General features: G+C 40.7%; 1 protein-coding gene across 2 annotated transcripts in view; it reads left to right on the top strand.

The window, feature by feature from the left end:
• Window positions 1-6,735: 6,735 nt before the first annotated feature.
• The window catches only part of ZRANB1 (zinc finger RANBP2-type containing 1), a 44,695-nt gene continuing 26,092 nt past the window's right edge, over window positions 6,736-25,338 (top strand). The window contains exons 1-3 of one of the 2 annotated variants that reach the window (XM_075757662.1): window positions 6,736-7,020; window positions 19,110-19,207; window positions 19,970-20,820. In XM_075757662.1, the coding sequence (XP_075613777.1) occupies window positions 20,007-20,820 (814 nt within the window). In that variant the 5' untranslated portion in view covers window positions 6,736-7,020; window positions 19,110-19,207; window positions 19,970-20,006. Of the gene's footprint in view, window positions 7,021-19,109; window positions 19,208-19,921; window positions 20,821-25,338 lie in introns of both variants that reach the window. The other variant, XM_075757663.1, reaches the window with a different exon arrangement.

Raw genomic sequence — 25,338 nt, 5'->3', positions numbered from 1 at the left:
TATGGCTCAGGCTAGGCCCAAATGAAAATAAAATTCTATTCTCTTCCAAAATTCAAGACTTTCCAGCGAATCATCCTTTCCACATTTTAATTCCAGACTCATGTATTCCTTGGCTTCATCAGTTACCATCTTTATAAGGTCCCCACTAATAGCATTAAACTATCCCTGGTGTCACTGATATTTTTCCACTATCTTGCAGAACTGGTAGTGTGGCAACCGGCACTGCTCCATTAGCTACGCTCCCATGAAGTCTCACTCCTACCTGTTTTGTTTTCTGTTTTTTATTTGAACTGTATGTGTTTAATCCTAGATTTGCTCATAAAAAGGATAAGCCTCAATGAATGGGTAAGGGGAAGGCTTCTCAGACACGCAATGAACATACCCAGAATCCTTAAGCAGTCTATCGGTGGATTACGTCAACTCAGAGATAGATTTTGCTCCCTCTGGCTCATCAAATAATCTGATTAGCTGGCGCTGATTATGCTCGGCATGATGTACTGTGTTCTCTAAACTGAACACAGAACGTCCCTTCTCTGTTGCCTCACATGCTCCTGGGTAGCTTTCTTTTACAATAAATTCCCTTTCCCTTTCACCAACCGCTAACGGCTGCTAACTTTGGCTCGGATTTGGGGCATATTAATGCCACCTGCTAATACCGCCTCGCTGCACAGGAAAAGTAGTGTGCTCACCTAAAGCAGAAAAATGCACGAGTTCTAGCCTCTCGGCTTCACAGCCAAACCTACGGCCACCGACGTTAGCATCTATGACTTTTATACGAAGTTTGGGGAGGGGTGATGCCATCGGTGGGGGTCACAAAAGCCAGTGGAGGGAGCTACCTAACCTAGGCATCAAAACCAGTGGTTGTATAATGTGGTGTTTTTATCTAGCTTCAGTTAGCAGCATTGGAGAAGTCAGTGTTACGCTCACCCCACAATTCTTTTTCTCTGGCAGACACATTTTGGGGGGGTCCCAGTGTTTGGTAGTGGTTAAATGTGTCATTGCTGAGGATAAGAGAGATGCTGGCCACTGCACAGAGGAATCCAGCCTCTTTTGGCCTGACATTTCTATACAGCAATTAGTTTATGGATTTTTAGTCCATTTTTCTCATGGATTTTTGTCTCAAGTTCTCACAAATGTCTTACATTCCCCAAAGGGACCTGGGCTGCTGCTTCCTTTTATAGTTGCATCGCTACTTGTCATTGTCCTCCCTCATGACTTTCTTTAAGAATGCATTCAAAGAGCTCTTTGCATTTTCCTGTTTTATTTTTCTTTTCCCTTTGTTTTTAACATGCTGTTCCACATTTTCCTCAATTCTCTCCCTCTTTTCCTCCTCTTCTCTTTGTCCCCCCCCCCCCCCCGCCCTGCTCTGCATTCTTTTGCTGTGACAAACCTGCTGATGCATGCTTAGGGCAGCAGCAGCGGCCACGCTGTGCTCACCATCTGGGACGGGCAGATCCTGCAGCCTCCCGGTGTCTCCAGAACCGTGCTGAATGAGCACGCTGGACTACAGCCACCCCATCACCTCCCAGTTTCTCATTTTTCTCCACGTGCGTTGCTTTTCTGTTGGCCATCCAACACAGACTCCTTCACCTGCTGAGCATCTGCCCAACCGAGGAAAGCTTCTAAGATTCCCCAATCATGTGGCTCAAACCCTTCAGCTGGAAAACCCTATCCTGATGGATTTACTCCTTCACCCCTTTCCTCTGCCCCCTGCAGAACCAGAGAGAAAACAAGAAAAATATGGTGTATGTTGAAGTTTTCAATATAAACACTCCTCGCTTTTAACCTTTTTCTTTTTGCTACTGAAATACATTTCAAAGTGATTGAGGAGATAAAAACAGTACATGTTTTTGTCATAATTCTGGTGCGTGTTTTGCTGTGCAATGTGAGTTGCTCCTACCTGTGACTACCCTCTGGGAGAAGATGGCTATCTCTTCCCCGGGGGGTACAGACAGTGAGGCAGACAGGATTGCTTTCCTCTTTGGTTGCTCTTTCCCTGCCTCTTGTGCCGATATGTTTGGTGGCTCAGGGTATGGGATAAACTCTCACTTTTCTTGCAGTAAAAAAGACCGAAAGGAGAAGGGCTTGATCCACGTGCACGACATCCCTTCTTAGTGCAAAGCCCCCGGGGAAGTCAGAAGAAAACTTGTGACTCTGCAAATATTTTCTGAAGGACAGGGTTTTTTTGAGAAACAGCTAAAACATGAGCCAACAGAATGGGTAGAATTAGCAAAGCCGTTTCTCACTGGATGCAGCCATGAGGCCAGACCAGGGCTAGTGTGAGGGCAGTAACTCCTCCCGTCGTGACCGGTAATGACAGGGAAGGACTCTGCCTTCCTTCTCCGCCCAGAGGTCAGCTGCAAGTATTTGAAGCTCGCTTCACCCAACAGCTGGGGTGGAGAACGGATTTGGTCAGGGCGTTATGCCCTGACTTCGTTTTGGTCTGGACACGGGGGAAAGTGATCTAGCTATAGTTGAATATTTTTTTGTTTCAAACTAAAATGAGGAAAAGATCCACAAGTCTGAGATTTACTGGGTGTGAAGGCTGAGGTTGACTCAGAGAGAGGATGGAAAAACGGTAACACATCAGTCAACCATCTAAAATATCCTGTTCTCAATAGCTTCAAAAACTGTGCTTCCTTTGGTTTTTTGTGCATTTCCATTCCTCACCCTTTACCTAAGTGTTTCACTTCAGTCGCAAGTCTTCCTTGATCACAAAAAGCCTGAAAACCCTGACAAAAGCAATAGCAGGAGCAGGATTTGAGGAGCCGGTGTGAGTAGGGAGTTCTGCATATTCAAAGTTCAGCTAGTGAGAAATAACCATCTGGTGAGCACGTACGGCTCTGCTCCCGGATAAGCCGAGGATGAATTGCCTAATGGGAGCCAGCCCTCTGCCTGAGAGCGCGTAGTTACCAGGGTAAAGAGAATTACATAAGAGCGAGATCTGCACTTATACATCACTAACTAGATGTAATCTTTGCACTCGGGCTGAGGCAATTCTGCTGCAGCACAAAAACCACTCCATGGCAGCATAAAATAATTTGGTATTTGTCTTTTTGCTTACCTGGAGCACAATTTTGCTTCACTGAGTCCGCCAGCTATTGTATACAACATCTAGAAACATGTTACTCTGCAATGTTTCAACGCTTTCTTTCTAATTATAGCTTTTGGTATCATTCGCTCAGTTATAAGCAGGGTGAATCAGAACACAAACGTCAGGGAGGGTTGAAGGAAGAAACCTTTTACTAACAGTGAGCATCAGGATAGAAGAAACAGGGCGTCTTGTAAGGCAGCGTGGTGGAAAGTGCTCTTGTTTAATAGGTGATAGCAGCAATTTGCAATTCTGGGTTATTCTGAAAAAAAAAAAAAAAAATCCTAAATTTATAAATCCTTTGCAGAAAAGGAAAGGAACTTCCCAGCCATCTGCCTCGCTGGCTGCCAGCAAGGCTCGCACCTCAGAGGCACAAAGGGTTCCCGCTTCAGGCAGCCTGTGCTACCGGCTGCCGCACAAGCGCTGGTGGGGCAGCTCCGGGCTGACAAGGGGGAGGAACCAGGTAGGTTTCTTAGCTGGGTTCTGCTGATATTTCTGCAAAATTGCATGACTTGTGTGCACCGTTTGGATTTCATCAAATCTATGAGTTCTGACAAGGAAATTTACTACCAGTTCTTTCCCAAGCAGGTCTTTCTCGTTCTAGAGGAGGGACCTAGGATGGCTGAGGAAGCTGGGGAGAAAGCAGCGGGCGTTAGAGGAACAGGGATTTACGATGTTGGAGAAGTGAGGGAAAAAAGGAAAGCTGGCAGACACACATGTGCAAATTATATTTTTAGATGTGAATGAAGGAGCATAGTTTGGCTACGGGTTTATTCTGAGTTACAGAGGGCAGTTGCACACCCAGTTAGTGAAGGCACATAATCTCCAAGGCATGAGTGAATTCAGCTCCGCAAAGTTCCCAAAATAACATATTAAGCTGTCAAACGAGTATGACTGTTCCAAATTCCTTACTAGGGAGTTAAAATTTGTCCTTAATCTGGTGGAATAAAATTAAAATTTGGGGTGGAATATAGGAAATTAGTACTTGCATAAAAGTTCTGCTACCTCTAACTAAAATAGAATTATCTTTCTGACATTTTTAAAAGAAAAAGATGGTAAAAAACCAAATCTATTGAGAACTGGGTTATCAAGTCATGTAGATTTTGATTTCTCTCCAAATTAGAAGTCTGAAAGCTATTAGTGGATAAAATATACATGTAAATATCAATGTTCTAAACCGCTGAAAGGTCATTCCTATTGTATTTTATTGTTTAAGTCTAGAACAAATGGCAAACTCCTGCAAGATAAACCTGGCGGGAGATGCCAGCAGTTTTTTGAGATAAAGCCAAGGACATGGCCTCAGGAATATTATTGCCAACATTAAAAATGTCCGATAATTTGGAGATGCAGCCAAGACTCGCTTTTGAAACTACCAGATCTGGTAACTATTTTCAAATTCAATTTTATCACATGCTTTTGCCTCCACATCCTACACAGGTACCTGTTTCATTACTTGTAATGCTGCTGTTCTGCAGAAAAACTATGTGGATATGAAAATCACTAGACTCTAGAATTCTTCAAAAATCTTTTTTTTTTCAGTTGGTCATAATTTTTTCTTACATGTGCAACAAAAGTCTTTGAAATTATATGAGTTCAGCTTCATTTAAGCTCTTTTCTGTGTTGTGAAAGTACATTACATGCTCCTCATGTGCTGCAGTGCACTATATTTTGTTTAAAATATGTTTCTGTGATCATCAAATGGTTTTCTGACAGGTTTAGGAAATATTCTGGAAGAATTTGAAGTGATGTTTTCCCCCAAATTATATATTCCTTTTATTTTCATGCCTTTTTATGCAGTCTAATCTATAACAATTATTTCTGGAAACTTCCCATTGTTGTCAAGTTGTGGCAGCATTTAGGATTTACCCCGCTACTTGTTGTTTGATTACATGACAGCTCTTCCATCATCTTGCCTAGATGCCAAGAGCAAGGGATACATTTTCTGAATTATTTCTAAGCACAGAGATGGCACAATTCCTTAAGATAAGGACTATTTCTTTTACATTTGGATCTTATATGTGGGTGTGTGAAAGAAAATACCGTTGTCTCCATCTTTTCTATAGCTAAGTGTTAGTATGGTTCCCAAAATGCAGACTGGCACTCAACTTGTTCAGTGGAGTCAGAAAGAGAATTTAGTAAACTAGTCTGGGAGAGACAAATCACATTACCCTCCCCCCAAACAGTTTTTGATGTTTATAGGAAACTAATTTAATCGCAAATGCAGACAATTGTCTATTTCAGTCCCTGTAAGTAATTACATTTTACTTGTCCTGACTCCAGTTCTAGTCTTCTGCTGGACAAAGGGTTTTTCTCTAGCGCAAGGCATCACTGCTCTGCTTGAGCATCTTGGGTGATTTGCTTTCATGCTGATTGAGTGAGAAGGGATGGATCCAGCTGATCAGAAGAGGATGAGTTTCCCAATGCAACACCTAGCCCAAAGCATTAGCTAACAAAGTCCCCTCTGTTGCCTCGGCTGGGAACAGGGAATGAAACCATGGAAATAAAAACTGCTAGGACATCTAAGAAAGCCTGAAATAAGAAGTAGGAACTGCAGTAGGAAAAAAAAAAAAAAGTTAAGTATCATGTAAGACCCATGAGGGAAGAGTGAGGATGTGGGCAAATATGCTTTTTCTGTCAGTGAGCCTACAACAGCAGTTGAAGGAAGATGCAGACTCACACCTTCTGAGCAGAAAGCAAAAAAAAAAAAAAAAAAGATTGCATATCCAGCACAAGGACTGAACCCAAGGGCTGGCAGAGCCGGTGTTGTTGGCCCCCCAAAGATGAACGGGTTATGCGCCGCATGAGCACTACTTGGCTGAAGAGTCCTTCAGGCTGGGGTGAACACGCCGAACTCCAGCCACACACACTCACCGTGCTGAGTTAGGAACGGCCGGAATCGATGCATGGGGGAGATGGTGGTAGTTCATTTCCTAGCAGTGCTCAGAGAAACGTTTTGCCATGGAAGAATTGAAGGAATTAATGGGAATCTACCGAAGGCTGGGGGTTGTACAGCCTGGGCATGAGACCCTCCGTGGCCATTTTCTCTTTATTTATCCTACGCCAGAGGTGTTTCCTGTCAGGACACTGGAAGGGTCATTCGCCACTTAAGTGGTATTTTTGACGGCTGCTGCCTGGCCACGTGCCATGGCAAGGAGTTGTTACGAGGGATTATTTCCATAGGAAACTTTATATCGATATACCACCTACGATCGTGGATGTCAAGCCAAGCGGACGCTCTCGTTCCACTCCCAACACACTCCGTGCGTTATTCTCGGTCGCTGTTGACCAAGGTGTGTGCCGCGCACAGGTTTGCCTCAGGGCGGGCCCTGGCGGGAGCGAGGGGCAGCCGAGGCGGGGAGGCCGTTGGGGTGCCGAGCAATGTGAGGGAAAAGCTCCGGGGGAGCAGCCGGGGGGGTGGTGGGCGGGGGGGGGGATCACGGCCGGGGGACCCCGGCGCTGAGGGCCGGAGGGGGCGGCGCTCCCCGGGGAGCCCGGCGGGGCGGGGCGAGCCCCTGCACCCCACAGCGAGGCGCCCCAGCGGCAGGGATGACATCACCCGTTCTTCCCAAAGAAGCGCGCTCCGATTGGCGGAGGGGAAGGCGCAGGCTCTGCCAATGGGCGCCAGGCAGGGCCGCAGGCCGGGCTGACGTGCGGGTTCCTGGCCGTATGGGGGTTTATTTTGCTTTGGGCCGCTCCAGCCGCCGCCATTAGAGGAGCCTGGGGAGCGGGGCGAGAGGCTCCCCCCGCCGCACCGAGTGGGAGCGTCCGCGTCCGCGGCAGCCCGCCGCGTTGGGAGAGACCATGTCCTGAGCGGGGAGAGGACGCCGCAGCCAGCGGGCCGGGGGGAGGGGGGGGGGGGGGCGGCGCGGGGCGCAGGCAGCTTCCAGCGCCGAGCGTGTGCCTGAGGGACGGCTCCCGGCGGCGGTGAGGTAAAGCCCCTCTCCCCTCCCCGGGCAGCGCTGGGGGAGGAGGGGGCGCTGGGAGGAACGGCAGACTGCCCCCCGCGGGGGCCCGGCGGCGGGGGCGAGCCGAACCAGCCCGCCGCGGTTCCCCGGCCGGTGACCCGCCGGGATTCGCCCGGCGGTGGGTCGGAGCGGGGCGCTGCGGGGCCGGGGGCGATATGGGGAGTCGCCTCCTCCGCACCTCCTCCATGGCTCCGTGACAGGCTCGGGCCCCGCTGGAGTCACCGTCCCGCGTGGAAGGGGGGGTTCGCTTCGGCGGTGACCGCAGGCGGAGGGGCAGTCTGCCCGCCTGCCGCGGGATGCGGCGTTTCTCCCTCCGTCCCAGCAACGCCGTGTGTGTAACTGGTTTCAGCGAGCTGTGTTACAGCAAGAAGAGTCTCGGTACAAAGGCAGGAAACTCTGATTTTTCTCTTGTGGCTGCTTCTCCAAATGCTGGGCTGCAGTACCTCGGTCTGCTGGGGTGAGATCATGCCTCTGCTGCCTCCCACTTCTTCCCCCCTCCTCCTTTTTTTTTTTTTTTTTTCTTTTTGGATATGCCTGGTTTGATGTGTGTGCTATGGTAGAATAGGTGATGGGAGCTACTCGCTTGTGCCTGTGTGTTTTGGATAGCAGAACTTCCGTGATGCTGTCTCTAGTACAATATCACCCATTGCTGGTACTTTATCAGAAATAAAGTAGTGTGGGAAGTATTTAAACATTGAGCTTGGTTTTGTGAACTGGAGTTTTTTTTTAAAAAGAAATAAGAAAAGTTGCATTAATGAGTGAGGGAAACCTTGGTAATCCATGCTTCCAGCGCCTTTCTGACTCTACCTTCACAGTCCCACACTGCGGCAGCTTCCTGCCAGGAGAAGGTAAACTTCTCTGCGGAGGTCACAGATGTGTCTGCGAGTCCTTCTTTTGGAGCGACAGAAGGCGTTCCTTCCAGCCCTCAACCCAAATCTTGAGTACTCTGTCCCCAGAGTGGGTGGGAGAAATGACGGGAGAAAATTAATCTGAGTCTCCTGCATGGCACATGCAGTACAGCTGCTGAGAACTTTTTGCTGCCACAGTGACTTTCAGTGATGATAATGACAACTTTTTCTAGAATTCTTGGGAGTCAATGTAGTCAACAAATGTTTGACAGCTTTGTGCTGTGCTTGAACAGTCTCTACTTACTAGCTACCTACTGTGTTGTAAGTGGTGAAACTGGCATGTGATTTAACACGTGGATATGTTTGTTGATGCAAAAATTGAAAGGTGAGATGTCTTCTGTGTAATAACTTACTCCTTTCTCTAACACATGCTGTGTTAGAACTCATTCTGGTGTGAGCAGAACCTTGTAACAGTAGTTCAGGAGAGATTTGTTGCACTAATTTTGCTTTTCCTTCTGCTCATCTAGCATTTTGTCTCTGGTGACTGCAGAAGAAATTTGTGAAGCCCATTTCTTTTTGGTTGGGGTTTGGTTTTTTTTTCCCCTTTTTCAGTGGTTATTACTTGGAGAGGGAGAAAACAGGTAAGCAGCAGGAGGTGTTCTGGAACTCTTTTACTTGCCACCTCCTGAAGGCCAAGTTGAATTGGTGTCTCAGCATGCGGAGTCTAGCATGTCATATGTAAAAGATCGCTTCTGATTTAAGTCTGTCACGGCGTTAAAAGAGGATAATGCTTTTGGATGCGTTACATTTTGTAGGATTTGTGAAACTCTAATTATGTGGTGTAATTCTCTTGAAGAAAAAAGAAATTATTACCTTTATTTTTCTTACGCAGCTTAAGTAAGGACAGGCAGATGGGGATAACCGATGAGGCCATAATCTGTTATTGTAGAGTTGTATCCATTAGCATTTTCTCAGAAGTATAATTAAAAATATTAATTTAATTGGAACGCTGAGTGGCATAAAAGCATCAACGGGATTCATCACAGAAGCATGACTTAAATTGAAGGCTAGTTAAAACACAAAACTGGTCAAGGCATCATTTTCAGTCTTATTTAGCCTTGCGTATGGCCATTCTAATTGTACGTCATTCGATATTTAAATTCCTTGGGGACAGGAAATCCCATCCATCTTTGGTGTTCTTTGCAAGATGGATCTGTAAATAAGTCAGAAGTGTAAATAGAAAATACTTTACTGATTGTATGGGAGGTTATTTTTAATACAGTCAATCAAATAATCAAATGTACTCTCGGGCACTTTAATGTGAGATTTACTGGCTCCTTCATGTGGTATTAACTTAGATGTTAACGTTTCTCTTTCCAGCTTCTCTTTGCCATATCAGTTTTGCACCCGGTTGAGATTGTGCAGAACTTTAGATCAATACATTCTTTATCACGATGTACCATCTACTAATTGCAGCAAAAGCATTTAAACTGCTACCACCAATTCTGTTGGTAATCTATGCCCCTTCCCCCCCCCCCCCCCCCCCCCCCCCCCCCCCCCCCCCAAATTTGAAGACTCTGTTATTTTGAGCTGTTCAAAATTTATGTCAACAAGTAATCCTCATTTTAACTGCGTGAATTATGAGCGACAATCTCCTGGTACTAAAATGGAACTAAACTTTAGTTTGGCAGCTGAAAATGGCTGGCTTAGCTGTAACAGAGTTCTTTTTTATATATATATATATATATATATATATATATAAAATTTTAAGTATTACTACATATGAAGAGGGAAATAAAGCAGAGTTGAAGAGAAAAAAAATTTTAACACAGCTGATGAAGCATTTACCACTTCACTTGTCAAATGTTATAGCTTGGTAAAATCAGTTAAATAACAGATAATTATAACTATCTAACGTCAGTTGAATGGATTTTGTATTACCTTAAAAAGAAAGCTTCTAATTAAGGTCTCAAACATTTGTAATTCAGGTACTTTCCTGGTACTAACTCTTTTTCATAGCACTTCTTGCATAGCTGACATTGCTTTAACGTGCACAGAATTGGATTGATTTTGGGACTGTGTTCATTTTTGCATCATCAGTTGCTGAAGCACAGCTTCTCATATGTATTTAGTTAATTCTTTTGGAATTTTCTTGAAATACGAGATTAATAACAGGACTTATCTCTTTGGTGTCCAACAGTTAATATACTTTAAAAGAACCTTTTCTTTAAGGTTGAGTTCAGAATTGAACTGAAAATCCTTGAAGTAATGAGACCTGGGTACAAAATGAATACCAGACGTGCAACCTGCTGCCCAAAGGATGGGGGGACTGGAAGGATGAACCTGTGTCTGTTTTTGTAGGCGTAAACGGGACTTCTTTCTGAAACTGTCAGTTGTGAGTAACGAGGCTGCAGTCTTTTCTCTTTCTTTTTTTCCCTTTTTTTTTTCCTTCTTCTTTTTCCCTGCTGTGCCATAAGCCAATACATTGTGATGTTTTATTCAGGTTATGTTTGTCATTATTTTTGTAAACAAATGTGAAAGTTTAAAAATCTTCCTTGTGATTCTTTGATTTGGTTTAGCATCTAGTCTTGATTGGGTGATTTTAGTGAAACAGAAAAAATCTGAGTTACTGGAGAGTTTACAGACATTAAGAAACTTCTGCAAGTTATGTTGACGTTCTGCTATCTTCTAGACATTCAGGAATTAGCTTTCCTGAGCTAAAGAAAATTGTCAGAACCATGTTTTACCTGACTCTGGAAAGAAAAATAAACTTGAGTGCTCTGTTTTGTTTTCAGTAAATTAGAACTACTATGATCAAGGAATCTTACAGTGGCTTTGAAGTTGCACACACTTTTGTAGGTCCATCCATTTGAAAACCGTGCAGCTCTTGACATACTCAGTTGATTATCTAGGAACATAAACGACTGTCATAAATTTCATAAATGTGGATAATACTAAAAAAAATAGGAAATTTGCTTTGTGCAGGTGATTGTTGGTTTATGAGAGAATCCTGTTTCTTGTGGTTGTAAAGACACATTGTGTGAGTGTTGACTTGTGCTTCTTTCAGGCTAACGGGCTTAAAAGTATTTCTCCCGTCTCCACTCAACTTCCCACTATCTAAGCAGGGATTCAGTAGATGGCTGGCGTGTTTTAGTTGCTGCTATCTGAGTACTCCCCTGAAACAGCTTCAGTCTACAGGTCTGAGTCTTAAGCATTCTGCAGTTTCACAGTACCGTAAGTCAGGAGTATTTTGTACTAGGTGTCTTAACATTGATTGTCATTTCATAAATGAATTCTGTCGAATGGGCCTGCGGGTTTACATTTTGGCTACAAAGGCTTCCCCTTACTCTGTGCTTGTTGAGAAGCTTATTTTTATCTTGCTGAAGGGTTGGGGTGGTCTGCTGGACTATTTACATTTTTTTGACCTCCGCATTACTGTTTAACTTGGCAGGGATAAAAATAATTGTCACCTCGTGGCTTTTAAATAGTTTATTTAAAGAAGGTTGTTCAGTGTTATCTCTAGCAGAAAGTTATTCCCACCCCCCAAAAGCAGAAGGTTTACTAGTTTAGAGCTATTACTCTGAAACTTTCTAGCAACTCAGAGTACCTTGCAGTGATTAACTTGGAGTTCTCGGATATGTATTATGAGCAAAATACAGATTAATAATACTAAGGTTAAAAATAATAATAATAAAAAGAACTGATATCACTCCTACTCTAGGAGGAGTTTGAATTTGTTTTCCCTGTGATATTTGATACTAGTTCTTTGCACTATGTTAAACAGCAACATACACAGTAGTGGTTTTTATGTGTGCTGTGATAGTTGTATTTTTGCTTCTCTCTTTGTTTTGTTTTTGGTTTTTCTTTTTTTGATACATTGCTGTCTAGCCGGTATCTTATGAAGAGCTGGATAAAATGAGTATAGCTTGTATGGCTTACTTGAGCTAGAACTAGTCTTAAATATAGCCCAATTGCAAATGTGTATACCAAAGATGGTCCTTGACTGCATCTGAAAGTGGCTTGCCATTAATTAGGAGTAAACTACACAATAGTGGATGTTGAGTGTGTGTTACTTTGTTTCATTTGGAGGCAGGTAGGTTTTCTCCACCAAATGATGAATCTGTCTGCATCTAGCCGTGATCTAATTTATGGTCAGCCGGTATTGAGGAGGTCCAGGGGATAATTACTAGATCTGAATGTCAAATGTACAGGTTTTAATAAACGTTCCTTGGTTGTTGGACAGGTTTAAGTGTTTTAGGTTTTGATTTCTGACTCCACAGCATGTTTTCATTCAGGGCACGACATCTGGTTTTCCTCATCTTGTATGAGGATGGCTGAGATCTAAACAAGAATGTGTCTCATGCTTTAGGCATATAGTCTAAACACAGATAAACTATATTTTTGTGTTTGACCTTGCTTTTTATAAAGAATCCTCTTGTTCAACTTGTGTACTTTGCCCAATGCAAATGTCTTAAAAATGAAACTTTAATGATTCTGTTGTGTTTTATTACATATGCTTGTTACTGTATTGTACATCTTCTCTTGAGTCCGTGTTCATCTGTTGCTGACTGTTCATGATGAGCAGATTCATTAAATGTTGCTGGCTGTATTTATGTGAATGTTCTATCATAGCTCATTATTTTGAGTTACTTTACTTGGGTTTTGATTAGTATTGTGTGGGAGATGCTGTATTATATAACTGTTGATCTGCTTACTCTCATTTTCCCAAATGGTACTGGTTTCTAAGTAAGCAGTTGTATTCAGTCCATCCTAATGTGTAGTAACTTCTCATCTAAATATTCACTTCTAATCGAGTTTAAAACAAAACCTGAAAAATGCAACTCTCTCCTGAAATAAGAAAGAGGACTGAATGGCAAGCCACTGCTCTTGTTTTTTTTATAGGCTGTTTTCAGCAGTTAAGGTTTTCCTAGCTTTTAGTCACAAATTTAGTAGAGCTATATGTAGTTTGACCCATTTGAGATGAGTAACAAATAAAATGGAAGGTTGTACTTTGCAAGTTATGCAGCAGGGTTAACTGTAGCATTCCAAGAGCACAGAAATGCTTCAAGGGATAAACATGACAATAAAAAAAACCAGAAAGAGTGAATGTTTATTATTGTCAAATATCTGTTAATTCTGTGATGAGTTTTCAGCTTTTGCAGTCTGTTTAGTTTAGGATGTAGACCAAACTATAAAGTTCACTGTCAGTTCTGGTATTTCAGATGTCTCCTAAGATCTGTAACCTCCTGAATGTTTGAGTTCTTACTGCCTAGAACGTTTGCAAAATTAGGCATCCTCTTGCATTAAAACTGCATATAAATTCTCTTGCTTATGCAAAGTCAGGCTTTAAGGTTTATTTGGAATGATAGCAGTTGGATTAGAAGTGTGAATAGAATATTGAAAAGAAAGCTGAAGCAAAATCAGCGTAGTTTTTCTGAATACGATACATACCTAATAGACTTAAGATGCATTCAAATGAGATGTGAATATGTAAATCAAAATGAAAGCAATTTTTTACTAATTGTATGTAAGTGAAGTCCATAAGAATTCACCCAATGAACTGGCTTCCCAGTGTTTTCAAAAGTTACTACTTACTTTCTTAGAAATTTTTTTTTAAGAGAACTGAATTTCTTGCAGCATGTTTCTTGGTGAAAGATCAAGTCTTCTGGATTTTAACTAATTGCCCACTTATAAGAGTAGATGAAAAGTTGTATGTAACAAAGGTCATATTTAAAAAATCTGCAGTATAGAGTATTTGTTGACAGCCTAGACTATAAAAAGTGAAGAAAAATGTTAAAACTCATTTAACATAGTAGGTTGTAAATACTTACTCAGTTATAACTAAAACATTTTCATGTTTTTTTTTCTTGTCTAGTTCACCATTGATGTCATAGTTTGTGTTGTGATTTACATAGCAATGATTTGGTCTTTAATAGAACTGAGATTTGTGCCAACTCGATGGTGTCTCTCACGACAGCAAGGTTCTTCCTGTCATCCTTGTTACTGGAAGCAAAGGAACAGCTCTGCTACTCAGAGGAGCAGAGGCGATCCTTGTGTGTTTGGAGAGCAGTGCTCTTACTGGGATGAGGATGGGAAGGATAATGTAGCTTGACAAAAGCTTCTGTCTTCCAACATAGCTCTTGCTTTGTATCTGTATTTTTAAGAAAGAGGGTTCTGCGTTCTGTAGCGATAGCTGCAGTCTGGGACCAGTTCCTACTGTCTGTGCTGCAAATAACCAGCTAGTGTTCTTTAAAGAAATAAAAAATTCATAAGCAAAAACCCCCACCTCACAGAGCAGCTTGCAGAAAACAATTTCAACGCTCTTTTTGTGAGATGACAGAGTATTTTCTCCTTTTTGCTGATCTGTTTGGGACAGATCCTTTCATTTTTAAAGAACTATCTTAACAGCTAAAGCAAACTATGCTTACTTGTTAAATTCCTTGCTTCAGTGTATTTGGGCTAACACAGAAGATGCTTCTACATTTGTGCCTTTGCAGTAATTTTTTCATTCCTTATTTTAATACTTAGTTATTGCCCTTACTGTGAAGCTTCCACATTTGGTGCTGATCTGATTTGGTTGTCCCACTGACAAGGTCAATGTTCTTAATGTTTTTTAAACTAATTTGTAGAGACAGCAGTGGAACTTATTGTTAGTTCCCTTCATACTGTAGAAGTCTAGGTTCAAGTTTTATGCTTTTAGTATACTGATCTGTTGATACTTACGCTGAATTCTTGAGAAAGCAGTCGTGCAAGAATAGTGAGTAGTTGTAGGTGGAGTAAGTAAATTTAGTAAGTTAAGAGCAGAAAGTGTCAGTAAAATTCCACCTTAGAAAATCAACTAAGGCAAATTTCATGTGAAAATCAATTCTTAATGTTTGGCAATGAATTTCAAATTGGTTATTTAAAAATGCAGGTTGTTTTTATTGAAGTGTATTGACAGTGTGATACCTCACAAGGGTTCTAGGACCTGGATAAGAAAAGTGAATTTGAGCCAGTTAAATAGCAATGTCTTTTATGTAAGAAATTGTTGAGGAGGTTTTCAGACATTTTACAAGTTTGAAAGAAACAAATAGGCCTTTTTGATTTAAGCTTGTATACAGCTATGTTATCCTCTAGACCATCCTGCTGTCTCTATTTAAAAATTGGCAATTTTTTTTTTTAATGAGTCCCTTGGTACGGATTATGTGAGCTTTAAAAATATACCGTGGTTAGTCAGCAAGAGAGGGGCAGTGTTTATAAATGTATTTGTTTGGAAACAGTGAAATCAAATCATTGCAAAATATTCTGCAGTTTTACAGAACAAAACCAGCTACAACTATCTGAATTCAGACTAGTGCGTGTTTTATCATAACTGTTTAAGGTGATAAATCAGATGCATGATTTTAACAGGTTTTCCTTTTACAGCTTTAATTAGAAAGCTTATTTGTGTATAAATGAACTTCGGTTTTCTAAGAAGTATGCTAATTTTTTAATGGATAATTGGAAGAGAACTTCAGGTAGTGATGTGCAAGGGGGAACACTTCTGAAAAGGTATCAAATTATGCGGGGTTAATCATAGTCAATTTTTCTTAAAAAGCTGTTTGTCCATTGTGTATATATAAACTTCATAGGAATGTTATCCAGCTGTTAGTGAGCAATTACAGCTGTCAGATTGAGACCCATTCCTGGTTAGATGTACATTTAACTGTGCCATGTTTCATAATACATAAAGAACACAGTCAGTGAAGTGCTGCTGTTTGATCTCTTGCTTTGACTTGCAGTCTTTCAGAACAAGATGCTTCTGCTTATGTTGTTCCTCTGAAAAGTTGCTCCAGTGTCTGAAAATAAAAACAAATAAATCAGCCTGCTGTTCTTTTTGAACCAGGTTAAGAGAGGCAGCTACATCGGGGGGAAGGAGAGTGGATCTCTTTTGCCTTGCAGGTCTGGCTGAAAGCTTAAGTTGATACCGAAGTTCCCTTTTCCATGTAAATACAGAAGCAATTAGCTTTGTTCAAAAATCCGAACGCATGACAAAAAATGAGTTAAGGTGGGAACATTGATTTGATCAGTATAATTACATAAGGTTTCTGCCAGCACAGACATAATAACCATCCCAGCAAAAAATCCTGGTGTAGACTGGTCTAAATTAGTGTCTGACCTGTTTACAGGGAAAAGCTTGATCGTTTAATGAAATGGAGCTCCATATTGCTCCTTGTTTAAGCCAAAGGAAAAATAACTTCTGGACACAGTGAATAATTGAATTGAGGGGAGTGTAACATATCCTGTCATAAAAATGTTATTTGGCGACTTCATTGTTTCTTCCCTACATCTGTGTGCCGTTTTGTATTTTCTCATGCACCTAAAAAGAAGAATTTTCTTAAAAGTTGAAACAAAGCAAAAGAAAAATTTCTGATTGTTCTAGATGACCTTTTCTGACTGGCTTTATTTAGTAAAAAGGTAGTCTGATAATGTTTTGATTTTTTTTTTCTTTGTTCCTTGATTCCTCAGAATTTAATATATCCTCCTCTTTAATGTACTGAGTTACTCTACTAGTCTGTCCAGGTGGTATTTAGTGCACTGTATAAACTGATCAATTGGAACTTGCTTGGAGTTTTGTGGGTTTTAATTTCTTGTCTGCTCATGCTTTTTGGACATTAAGGCATGCACCTGCAGCTCACAGTCACTGTTGTGCTATTTGTCTGTGAGAGGAGCTACTACATGATTCAATTTCTCCTCTGTGAAGAATCTAAAATAACAAGTTAACTTGAAAACAGAGTGGCAAAGAAGTAATTCTGAAAAAATGTAACAAGCTTCAAACTGCTTACTGGCTGAGTGATGATTCTGTATCACCGGTTAATCAGATAGTTCTGGTGTCTGGGGTGCAGTTTGGGGTCAGACCAAGACCTAAAAGAAAAAAAAAAAAAAAGAAAAGGCCCTGATATGTGAAAGTGTTAAATTTCCTCATCTAGCTGTGTCGTAGTAGGTGTTGTCAGAGCTATCAAAGAAGAGAAATTGCATTGCTCCATTGAGCCTTTTTATATTCTTTACTTCATAATAACCTGAGGCCTTGTGCTCGGAGGTAGTGAGCTCATATCTCAGAGGCTTTCAAAGCTGCGGATACTCAGCCTCTCTAAGAATTATGTCTGAAAGCGTGAAGCTTTTTAAGGGGTGCAGAGAATAACTGCAGCTAAAAACCTAATCTCATGATATATATGAAAGCTTTTCTGTAACACAGTATGTACTGTGCTATTTAGTTTCATAAATAGTATCCCGCTATTTGTTTAGATTGTTTTTGCAACCAGCTGCTTTTCAACTTGAGCAGCAATCTCCTTTCCCAGTCTTAATGTCAGTAAAACAGATGAAGCTTTGTTTTCTTGCCCCATCCCAAATGTGGGTTGGGATTTGTTTGTAGTGAGAACTGCTGGATTTAAGGCTTTACAAACTAGGGCAGGTAAGAGACCATTTGCAGTTACAGATCCCTCTTGGGCTTCATCACACATTGTGTGCTGATCTAGCTTTTGATTGAAAGCATTACCTACTTAAAACAAACCAGCTTCTGTTCAGGTAGAAATTATTCTCAAGCTTGTATTGGGCATCACAGCCACTTTCTGGTTGTCCTTCATAGCACAAGTGAAACTGCTCTTGGTGGTTCTGGTGGTGGCAGTTGGCAGGTGCATGGACGGTACACTGCTTCCTTCTCTTTTCTGAAAGCCGTGTTCAACTGTCTTAAATACCTAACTAGAATATGTTAATATCTCGGAAAACTCTCTACTGTTTATAGAGAGAATAAGCTTATTAAGAAATGTTGAAGTCATTGGGAATTGGCCAGGGGGAGGAAAGCCATGACCGAATGGAATAGATAAATCTAGCATATAGTGTACTTATGTAGGAGGCGTTTCATCAAAGCTTTAGTTTGTTTATGGAGTAGAGAAACTGTTTTTCCTTCAAGTTTCTGAAAAGTCTTCTTTATGAAGTCACCTTTAGAAAAATCAAGTTGACTTTGTATTTCCTGTATATGTATATATTTTTGACTTGTTATAGATACGGGCACCCTAGTAGGGTCTCGCTTCTTTTTTTTCCATTATGCATGGGCACGGACATTTATGAGGAACAGTGGAGGGGAAGCAGTAGGAAGTGTAATTGCCTTCTCAGCACATTCCTTAGTCTGACACAGTTTTATAACATAGAGGTGGGAGTGAAGTGCTCTACAGGCTGTTCAAACAAGTAATGTTAGAACCCGAGCTTTATGAGAAAGCTTTATGTGTTCCTGATTGCTCATCTCTTTTGTGCAGCATAAAAATGGATCACTGCTGAAAAGGATAGTCCTGCCCTCTCCTCTGTCCTGGCCATGTGATAGCCCCTCATTCATGCAGCCACCTGATCTGGTGAATAGATCAGAGTCGAGCTGTTGGAAAAAACCTACGCTGCGTGCTGGAATCCTCAGAAGGGAGATAGTAAGAATAAAGGTGACAAATTGAAGTGGACATTTAGCTATGCCTTGGTAGAGCAAGGTGTGTGTGAAGGGATTTCAGTGAAGAACGTACTAACTCATAAAACATTTCCTAATTGGAGAACAGGTATAAACTAATTTTTAGTTCGATGTGTCTAGTTTTGAATTTAATCCTATTGCATAACTTCTCTTTTGAGCTTTTGTTTACTAGACTCTGGGTGGTTTTGTTAGCCAAGAGAGTTGCAATATGATGAATGAGAATAGTCATTCAATTGATATGACAAATTTTGTATTTTAAGCATTTTGGCATGCTTAAAAATAGCACATAATTGAGCCTCATATGTTGCGTAAGGATTCTGTAGTAAGGGAGGAAATAGACTGTATATATTTTTCTATTTGCCCTTTATCTATCTGCGTCACCCTTTCCCTCTATTATGCCTTCTATGCAAACTGGAGGGGATCAAAGCTTTTTTTTTTTTTCCTTCCCCATCCTAACTTTCAGATTGCAGTAAGACTGTTTATAGCTGTTTTGGTGTGAACTTGACGTTGCTTGGATCTACTTCTTTTACTTCAGCAGATCGATCACTTGTGTGGCAACTGGTTCTTTATAAATATTGATTTATTTTAACGTCTCTATATGTTAGTCTCAGCCAGTCATGACAGAGTTTAAACAAGTATATTGGGATCAGAGTAGGTGTGGCGTTTAATAATTAACTTTCTGGTTACTCAGGTCCAGTAGGAAACCTATAATGAGTCTGTTTTCATTTTGTTTACAGGAATAGTTATCTGCTTAGGCTCATCCTTCATATTTGGCAATCTGAGGAAAAGGTCTGAGCCAGCATGAAGACAGAATCCCCTCTTCATTAGAGAAAAAGTGAGTTGGAATTGGATTGATATCTGGATTTGTAGAATGAAAATACTACGTTAGCTTGTCAATACACACGGCTTGTGCTTGCTTCCAAGTGGTGTTTTAACTTCATAACACTACTGTTACAAGTGATATCCAATCAAGGCCTAGTCTTGGTTAAGCACATGTATAAAATATCCAAATATATGTATTTTATGTAGACTCCTACACACTACTTTTGGAAAAGAACTGCTTACTCATTGTATAACTACCCACCTGATACGCTCCTTCCTTCCAAACCCTGTGAGGTCTTGCACTAGGCCTTATAGGATCTAGACTTTGTGTTCCTTTTTCTTGTACTGCTGTATTCATACTGAGTTTTATTTTCATAATTGATGACTTGTTTCTGTGGCTGTACTAGTCACTTTTCCAGTATTCTCAGTGCTTAATCTAGATCTGTTTTCTCAGTTTGTTTTGGAAGCCTCTGTTCAAATTTAAGAAATTCCAGAAACGCAGGACTGAGTTTTTGTTTCTGCACTAGGAAATCCTGAATTCTGCATTTAAAATGCTGTTAGCTCAAGTCTTATCCTTTTCATAGTGTTTTTCTCTTCCAAATGTTTTAATAGTACCAAGTAAAAGATTGCCTGTTTGCCCAGCCTGATTTTTATATTTGATGCAGTACATGTCAACTGGGTTAAATCTCATTTACTTTTTTTTTGTTTTTTTTTTGTTTTGAAACAGAGCTCCTATGCAACCATTGTGTACTAATGATGTATTCTGATTACTTAGCTTTCTGCCTGACGCAGTTCATTTCAAGAAGTGCACGATGACAGAGCGAGGAATTAAATGGGCTTGTGAGTATTGTACATATGAAAATTGGCCGTCTGCAATCAAATGTACCATGTGTCGTGCTCAGAGACCTAGTGGAACAATTATCACAGAAGATCCATTTAAAAGTGGTTCAAGTGATATTGGTAGAGACTGGGATCCCACAAGCACTGAAGGAGGGAGTAGTCCTTTGATATGCCCAGATTCTAGTGCAAGACCAAGGGTTAAATCATCTTACAGTATGGAAAGCGCAAATAAATGGTCATGCCACATGTGCACATACTTGAACTGGCCAAGAGCGATAAGGTGTACTCAGTGCTTGTCTCAACGTAGGACCAGGAGTCCCACAGAGTCTCCTCAGTCTTCAGGTTCTGGTTCAAGACCAGTCCCTTTTTCTGTTGATTCGTGTGAGGAATATAATGACAGAAATAAACTAAACACAAGGGCTCAGCACTGGACTTGTTCTGTTTGTACATATGAAAACTGGGCGAAGGCCAGGAAATGTGTTGTATGTGATCATCCCAGACCTAACAACATAGAAGCAATAGAACTAGCAGACACGGAAGAGGCTTCTTCAATCATAAACGAGCAAGACAGAGCTCGATGGAGGGGAAGCTGTAGTAGTGGTAATAGCCAAAGAAGATCTCCGCCTACAACCAAACGTGAATCTGATGTGAAAATGGACTTCCAAAGAATTGAATTGGCTGGAGCCGTTGGCAGCAAGGAAGAACTTGAAGTTGACTTCAAAAAACTAAAGCAAATAAAAAATAGAATGAAAAAGACTGACTGGCTGTTTCTAAATGCTTGTGTTGGTAAGTTGTTTGTTGCTACCTTATACTGTTATGCCTGTGGTTAGGTATTTTGAGAGAATGAAGAATTAAAATGTAAACTTGACATTTGATTTCAAAATAGCCTTTTTTTTTAATCTCTGCATTTTAATTTAAAAAAGTAAACTAGTTGTAGAAGTTCCTGAGATAGCACCTGCTAAGAGAGGGTGCAGAGTTCATCCATAATCTGAACAGGGTTAGACGTGTTTCCCAACTACGCTTGGACTTTATTGACCTTTTGTAGGAATGGATATCCTTGTAACCTAATCCTGTTGTTCTATGTAGTTGTCGAAAGGTGGTAAAATTACAAAACCAGTCTACAGAACAATGTAATGCATATAGTACTGTAAAAAATGCCATGACTGGTTAATTAAAATGACTCTTCTTTTTTGCTATGGCAAGATATGCTAGTAGAATCAGCAGCTGCAGCTTGGGAGTATTTGTAAACAGTGTATAGCTTGCAACAGTACAAGATGCTCTGTCAGACGTTAAAAATAACACCAAAATATGTAGCTCCAAGAAACTGCATGTGTAATACTGACCTTGAAAATAATAATGTTATATTAATACAGATACTGTGTTGTAAATGTTTACAGGCTTTCTAAAACTATTTTTGTAGTCAACTGCTTCAAAAAAATTCAAATACCAATTTTGTTTTGTATTTTAGTGCTTTCCTAAGGAAATTCTGGATAATTCTCCCAATGCTGTTAAAGAACAGAGACATGTGAGAGCAGGGTTTTCTTCAGTTATTGACCTTGTGAGTTAACTTTTGTGCTGTAACTTCCCAGAAGCAGATATCTTGTGCCCTAGCATACAAGCAGGTTAAACACTTGAAATACATGACTATTTTTAGAGTAAAACACTTCATTTGAAACTCTAGCGCTACCAGTATGTCTCATACTGTTCCTTAATGTTTCATGAAGTCACTTCACGGTTGTTATAGAAAAACTACTTTGCGGAGCTGCTTTATTTAATGTATTTGAGCAGGTGTAAATATTCTTACGGGTATCATGGGTTTGGTTTCTCTGAGCTGATAATTAGTTTATTTTTGTGTTGCATGGCTAGTTGGACATTTCCTTTTGAAAACAGTTAGATGGCTCAATATTTCTTGATATCTTCAGCTCCTTACCTGCTAGCAGACATGCAGTGCTTTTTCCTTCTGAAATGAAGCAATTGAAATTCTGTATGGTATTTCCTAAGTTATTGAATACTCAAAATCAATTGTTGGAGGTCATTCCCGTGCCTTACCAGCGTCTATCTTGTATTCTCATAGTAATTGTATTAAACATTAGGGGTTTTTTCCCTCTGCTTTTTGAAAAGTGATTTTTTTTGGCCTATTCCAGTGTTACTTAAAATATTTCACACTTTTGGATTTAATCTGTGTGGAAGCAGTTGTGTTTATATTTAAGAACCTGAGTTTTGCAAGTGTTGCTTGTGACTATACGATTGTACGTGAAACTCAAAACCATGTTCATAGAAATTTTGTAAGGCAATAATGATCTGTTTCTTTTAAAATGAAAATAGTTTGAAGGGGTCTTGAGATCTTGATGAGAAAGCCAGTATGCAGATGGAGTTGTATGCTGATTCTTAACTACTGTTCTGCTGGAAGGTTTCATGGATTCCTTTCTGTAACTTAAAAAAATTACTATACCTCACCTTTTATGTGAGGGGAAAAATACCAGCAACCAAAGCTGTTAATTATCAATCCTTCATTTCAGAATTTCATTTTGCATATCACAGATGTCATATTTTTCCAAATACTCCTTGTAGCAGGAGTAACCTTAGGAAGATTGATGAAAGCCTCATAGATTCTTAAATATTTGTCTCTGGACGTTTTGTGGATCGTACCTATATTGGAAAGATATACCAGTTTAACCAGTAATTTTAAAAGCAATAAGCCCCATTTATGCTGGTTGTTTTGTTGTCTTAGTGCATCATATTTAAAATAATTTAACTGTCAATTGAACAATTTTGCCTGAAGCATATGTTCTTACAATTGAGATCAACCGAGTTACTGTGACTTAGTGAGTTACTGCTTGTTAGCCAGCTGGAGCTCTTGAGCTTTTAACTGAGCTGAACACTTGTCAATCTTTAGCCAAACCCAATTATAAAACAAGACAAGTTCCTGTTAAATGTCAAGTAAGTTTGTGAGAATTGCTGGAGTAAGAGTTGGTATGTAGTCTGTTACCATAGTCCAGCTGACAAGCGGTGGCTTGTTAGGAGTCGGTAACTTCTGTGCACCTCCAAGTTTAAACTCAGTCGGTTGTGGAGGGTCCATTTGCTTTGAGTTGATCTGATGTGGGAGAGATGTATCAATTTGAAGCTTTTTGGATGTACAAAGTGTAGCTTTCCCTGAAGTTAAAAATAAAGATTAGTGGAGTAGGAGTAATTCTTGGCAGACTGGTTTTTTTTTTTTTTCTCTTAGAAGATACTATCTTTCAGAAAGTACCAAGGAAAATGTTTGATATTTTAGGACAGCTGTTTACTTGAACTGCCTCTTCGCATCTCAAGTCTAGTATAGAATTTTTTTTACTAGATTTTAAATTTAATGTCAAATTTAATTAAAAACATGTATCGGACTTGTGTTTTTAGCATTTGTTCTTTTTAGCTGAAACATGAAGATAGATGTGTATCTTGTGTGGATTTAGAAAAGTACCTCTGTGTGTGTTAGTGGGGTTTTTGTTTTCTTGGAGACACCTGTTAATGCTCTTCCTACCTCAGTAAATAAATACACCATGAACTCTTCTGTTCCTTGCAAATCTAGGCTGTGCAAAATGCGATGAGTGCAGCTCTTGCATTTCAGCATGAATAGTTTCCTTGATGGAGGGTATCCTTTCCAAATCAGAAGGATTAGTGGCGTTCCCCCCTTTCAAACTCCGCAAGTAAATATACTTGAATGTTTTTGTTACTGACTTGAGTTTTGCAGCAGTGGATGGATCTGTCAAATGATTCTTTCTCAAAAGGATGAGATTTTAGAACTGATTAGTTAAAATTTATTAAAATCAAAGCAGAACATTTAATAAGTATGGCTGTTGAATAACATGACTTGCTACAGTTTGAATTATAATGAAAAATTACAGATGGCTTCTGCAAGGGCACCAGTGTGTTCTACTGTACTGGCCTAGTACAAGGTTAATGTGAAGTCCAAGGTGACTGTCATTTCTTGGGGGGTGGGGCTAATATATATTTAAAATAGAGACAATGGAGCTTGTCTATAACTCAGCGTAGTTGACTATAGCCAGAGAGACTGTAAAAGAGGTTTGGTGGCCTGTGGGACTTAGGGAATCGGATGTGTAAGCAGAGCAGTACTGCCGTGGGGCCTGGTGAAGCTGGTCACAGCTGGCTGTGGATTTCAGTAGTACAAATGGGTGAAGATGGTCATGGCTATAAAACCTTTCCAGCATTCAGAGTTTGCCTGGGGCTTATGCTTCAGTACTTACTGAAGCTTCCCCTCTCCTGGCACTTCAGGGCCACGTTCTAGTGGTGCTAGCAGAGCATGGTTGCTGCAGGGCACTGCTGGGGATTCTGGGGTTCTGTCTTTAACCCCTGAGCTTGAACTGTAGTCCACAGATTTAAAGTAAACTGCATTTTTTCTCCTCCAGTCCTGCTTATTAACTGCTGCAGGAGAGCATGCTCTGCTGTCGGTTCAGGTCAGTAAGCTACCATTGTGGCCCAGACTTTCCAGGGTGGAGATGGTGGCTCCGAAACTGAGTAGACACGCATTCTTCTTAGCTGTGTGAAAGAAACAACTCCGAGTGTGTTTCTTAAGCAAATCCAAAATATTTAGAGCAATCTGTAATGAATCTTGTTGTGCAGTGCATCCTTAAAAGGACTGTTAGTTCATTCCTAGTATTCCTACGTATGTGTCTGCTTTGTTTTTCCTTTCAAGTTGACTACTTTATCTCTTACAGGTTGTGGTTTTGGTTTTGGGTTTTTTTTCCCTCTGTCCTTTTCTCCCTTCAGTTTTCTGAAATAGTGCCCAATGTGTTACCCAAATGTTCTGTCCAGATTTAGGTATGAAGTTGGCTGGGCAGTGTCCCAGACTGCTCTGCAGCTACAGGAGAGATGGAGACCACCTCCCGATCTGTGTCTTGCAGACATGTTGCTCTTCACTGTCAGCAAAGGCAGCTTGAAGGCGCTGATGTACCAAGGTGCTTTCAGCTGGCACTGCTGCCAAAGCACTCCTAGCTGCTTGTTTCTGTCCTCCTCCTGGTGTAGTTGCATGCCAGCAGACAATGAAGTGTGTCTGGAAACTAATCTTGCTAAAAATGAAGGTTGTTGAGCTTAATTAGGGGATATTCTGTGGTTGGTTTGTTTGTTTGTTTTGCCGTTTTAATAAACCCAGTCTGGTTTCCTCATCACATCCATGGTAGAGCTAAACTCTGCTGGGGTGGTTTATGCTGTAGTAAGGGAGTGGGAAGTGTATGGGTGGGAACAAGCTGCTGGAGGCAGGGAAGGGTCACGCACTGTTCCTTGCTGGTGTCAGCTTGAACTGTTTGGGGA

Source organism: Balearica regulorum, chromosome 7 (genome assembly GCF_011004875.1).
Source record: "Balearica regulorum gibbericeps isolate bBalReg1 chromosome 7, bBalReg1.pri, whole genome shotgun sequence".
Taxonomy (NCBI): domain Eukaryota; kingdom Metazoa; phylum Chordata; class Aves; order Gruiformes; family Gruidae; genus Balearica; species Balearica regulorum.
The sequence above is the reverse complement of the archived record's forward strand: the minus strand, read 5'-3'. Positions and strand labels throughout refer to the sequence as shown.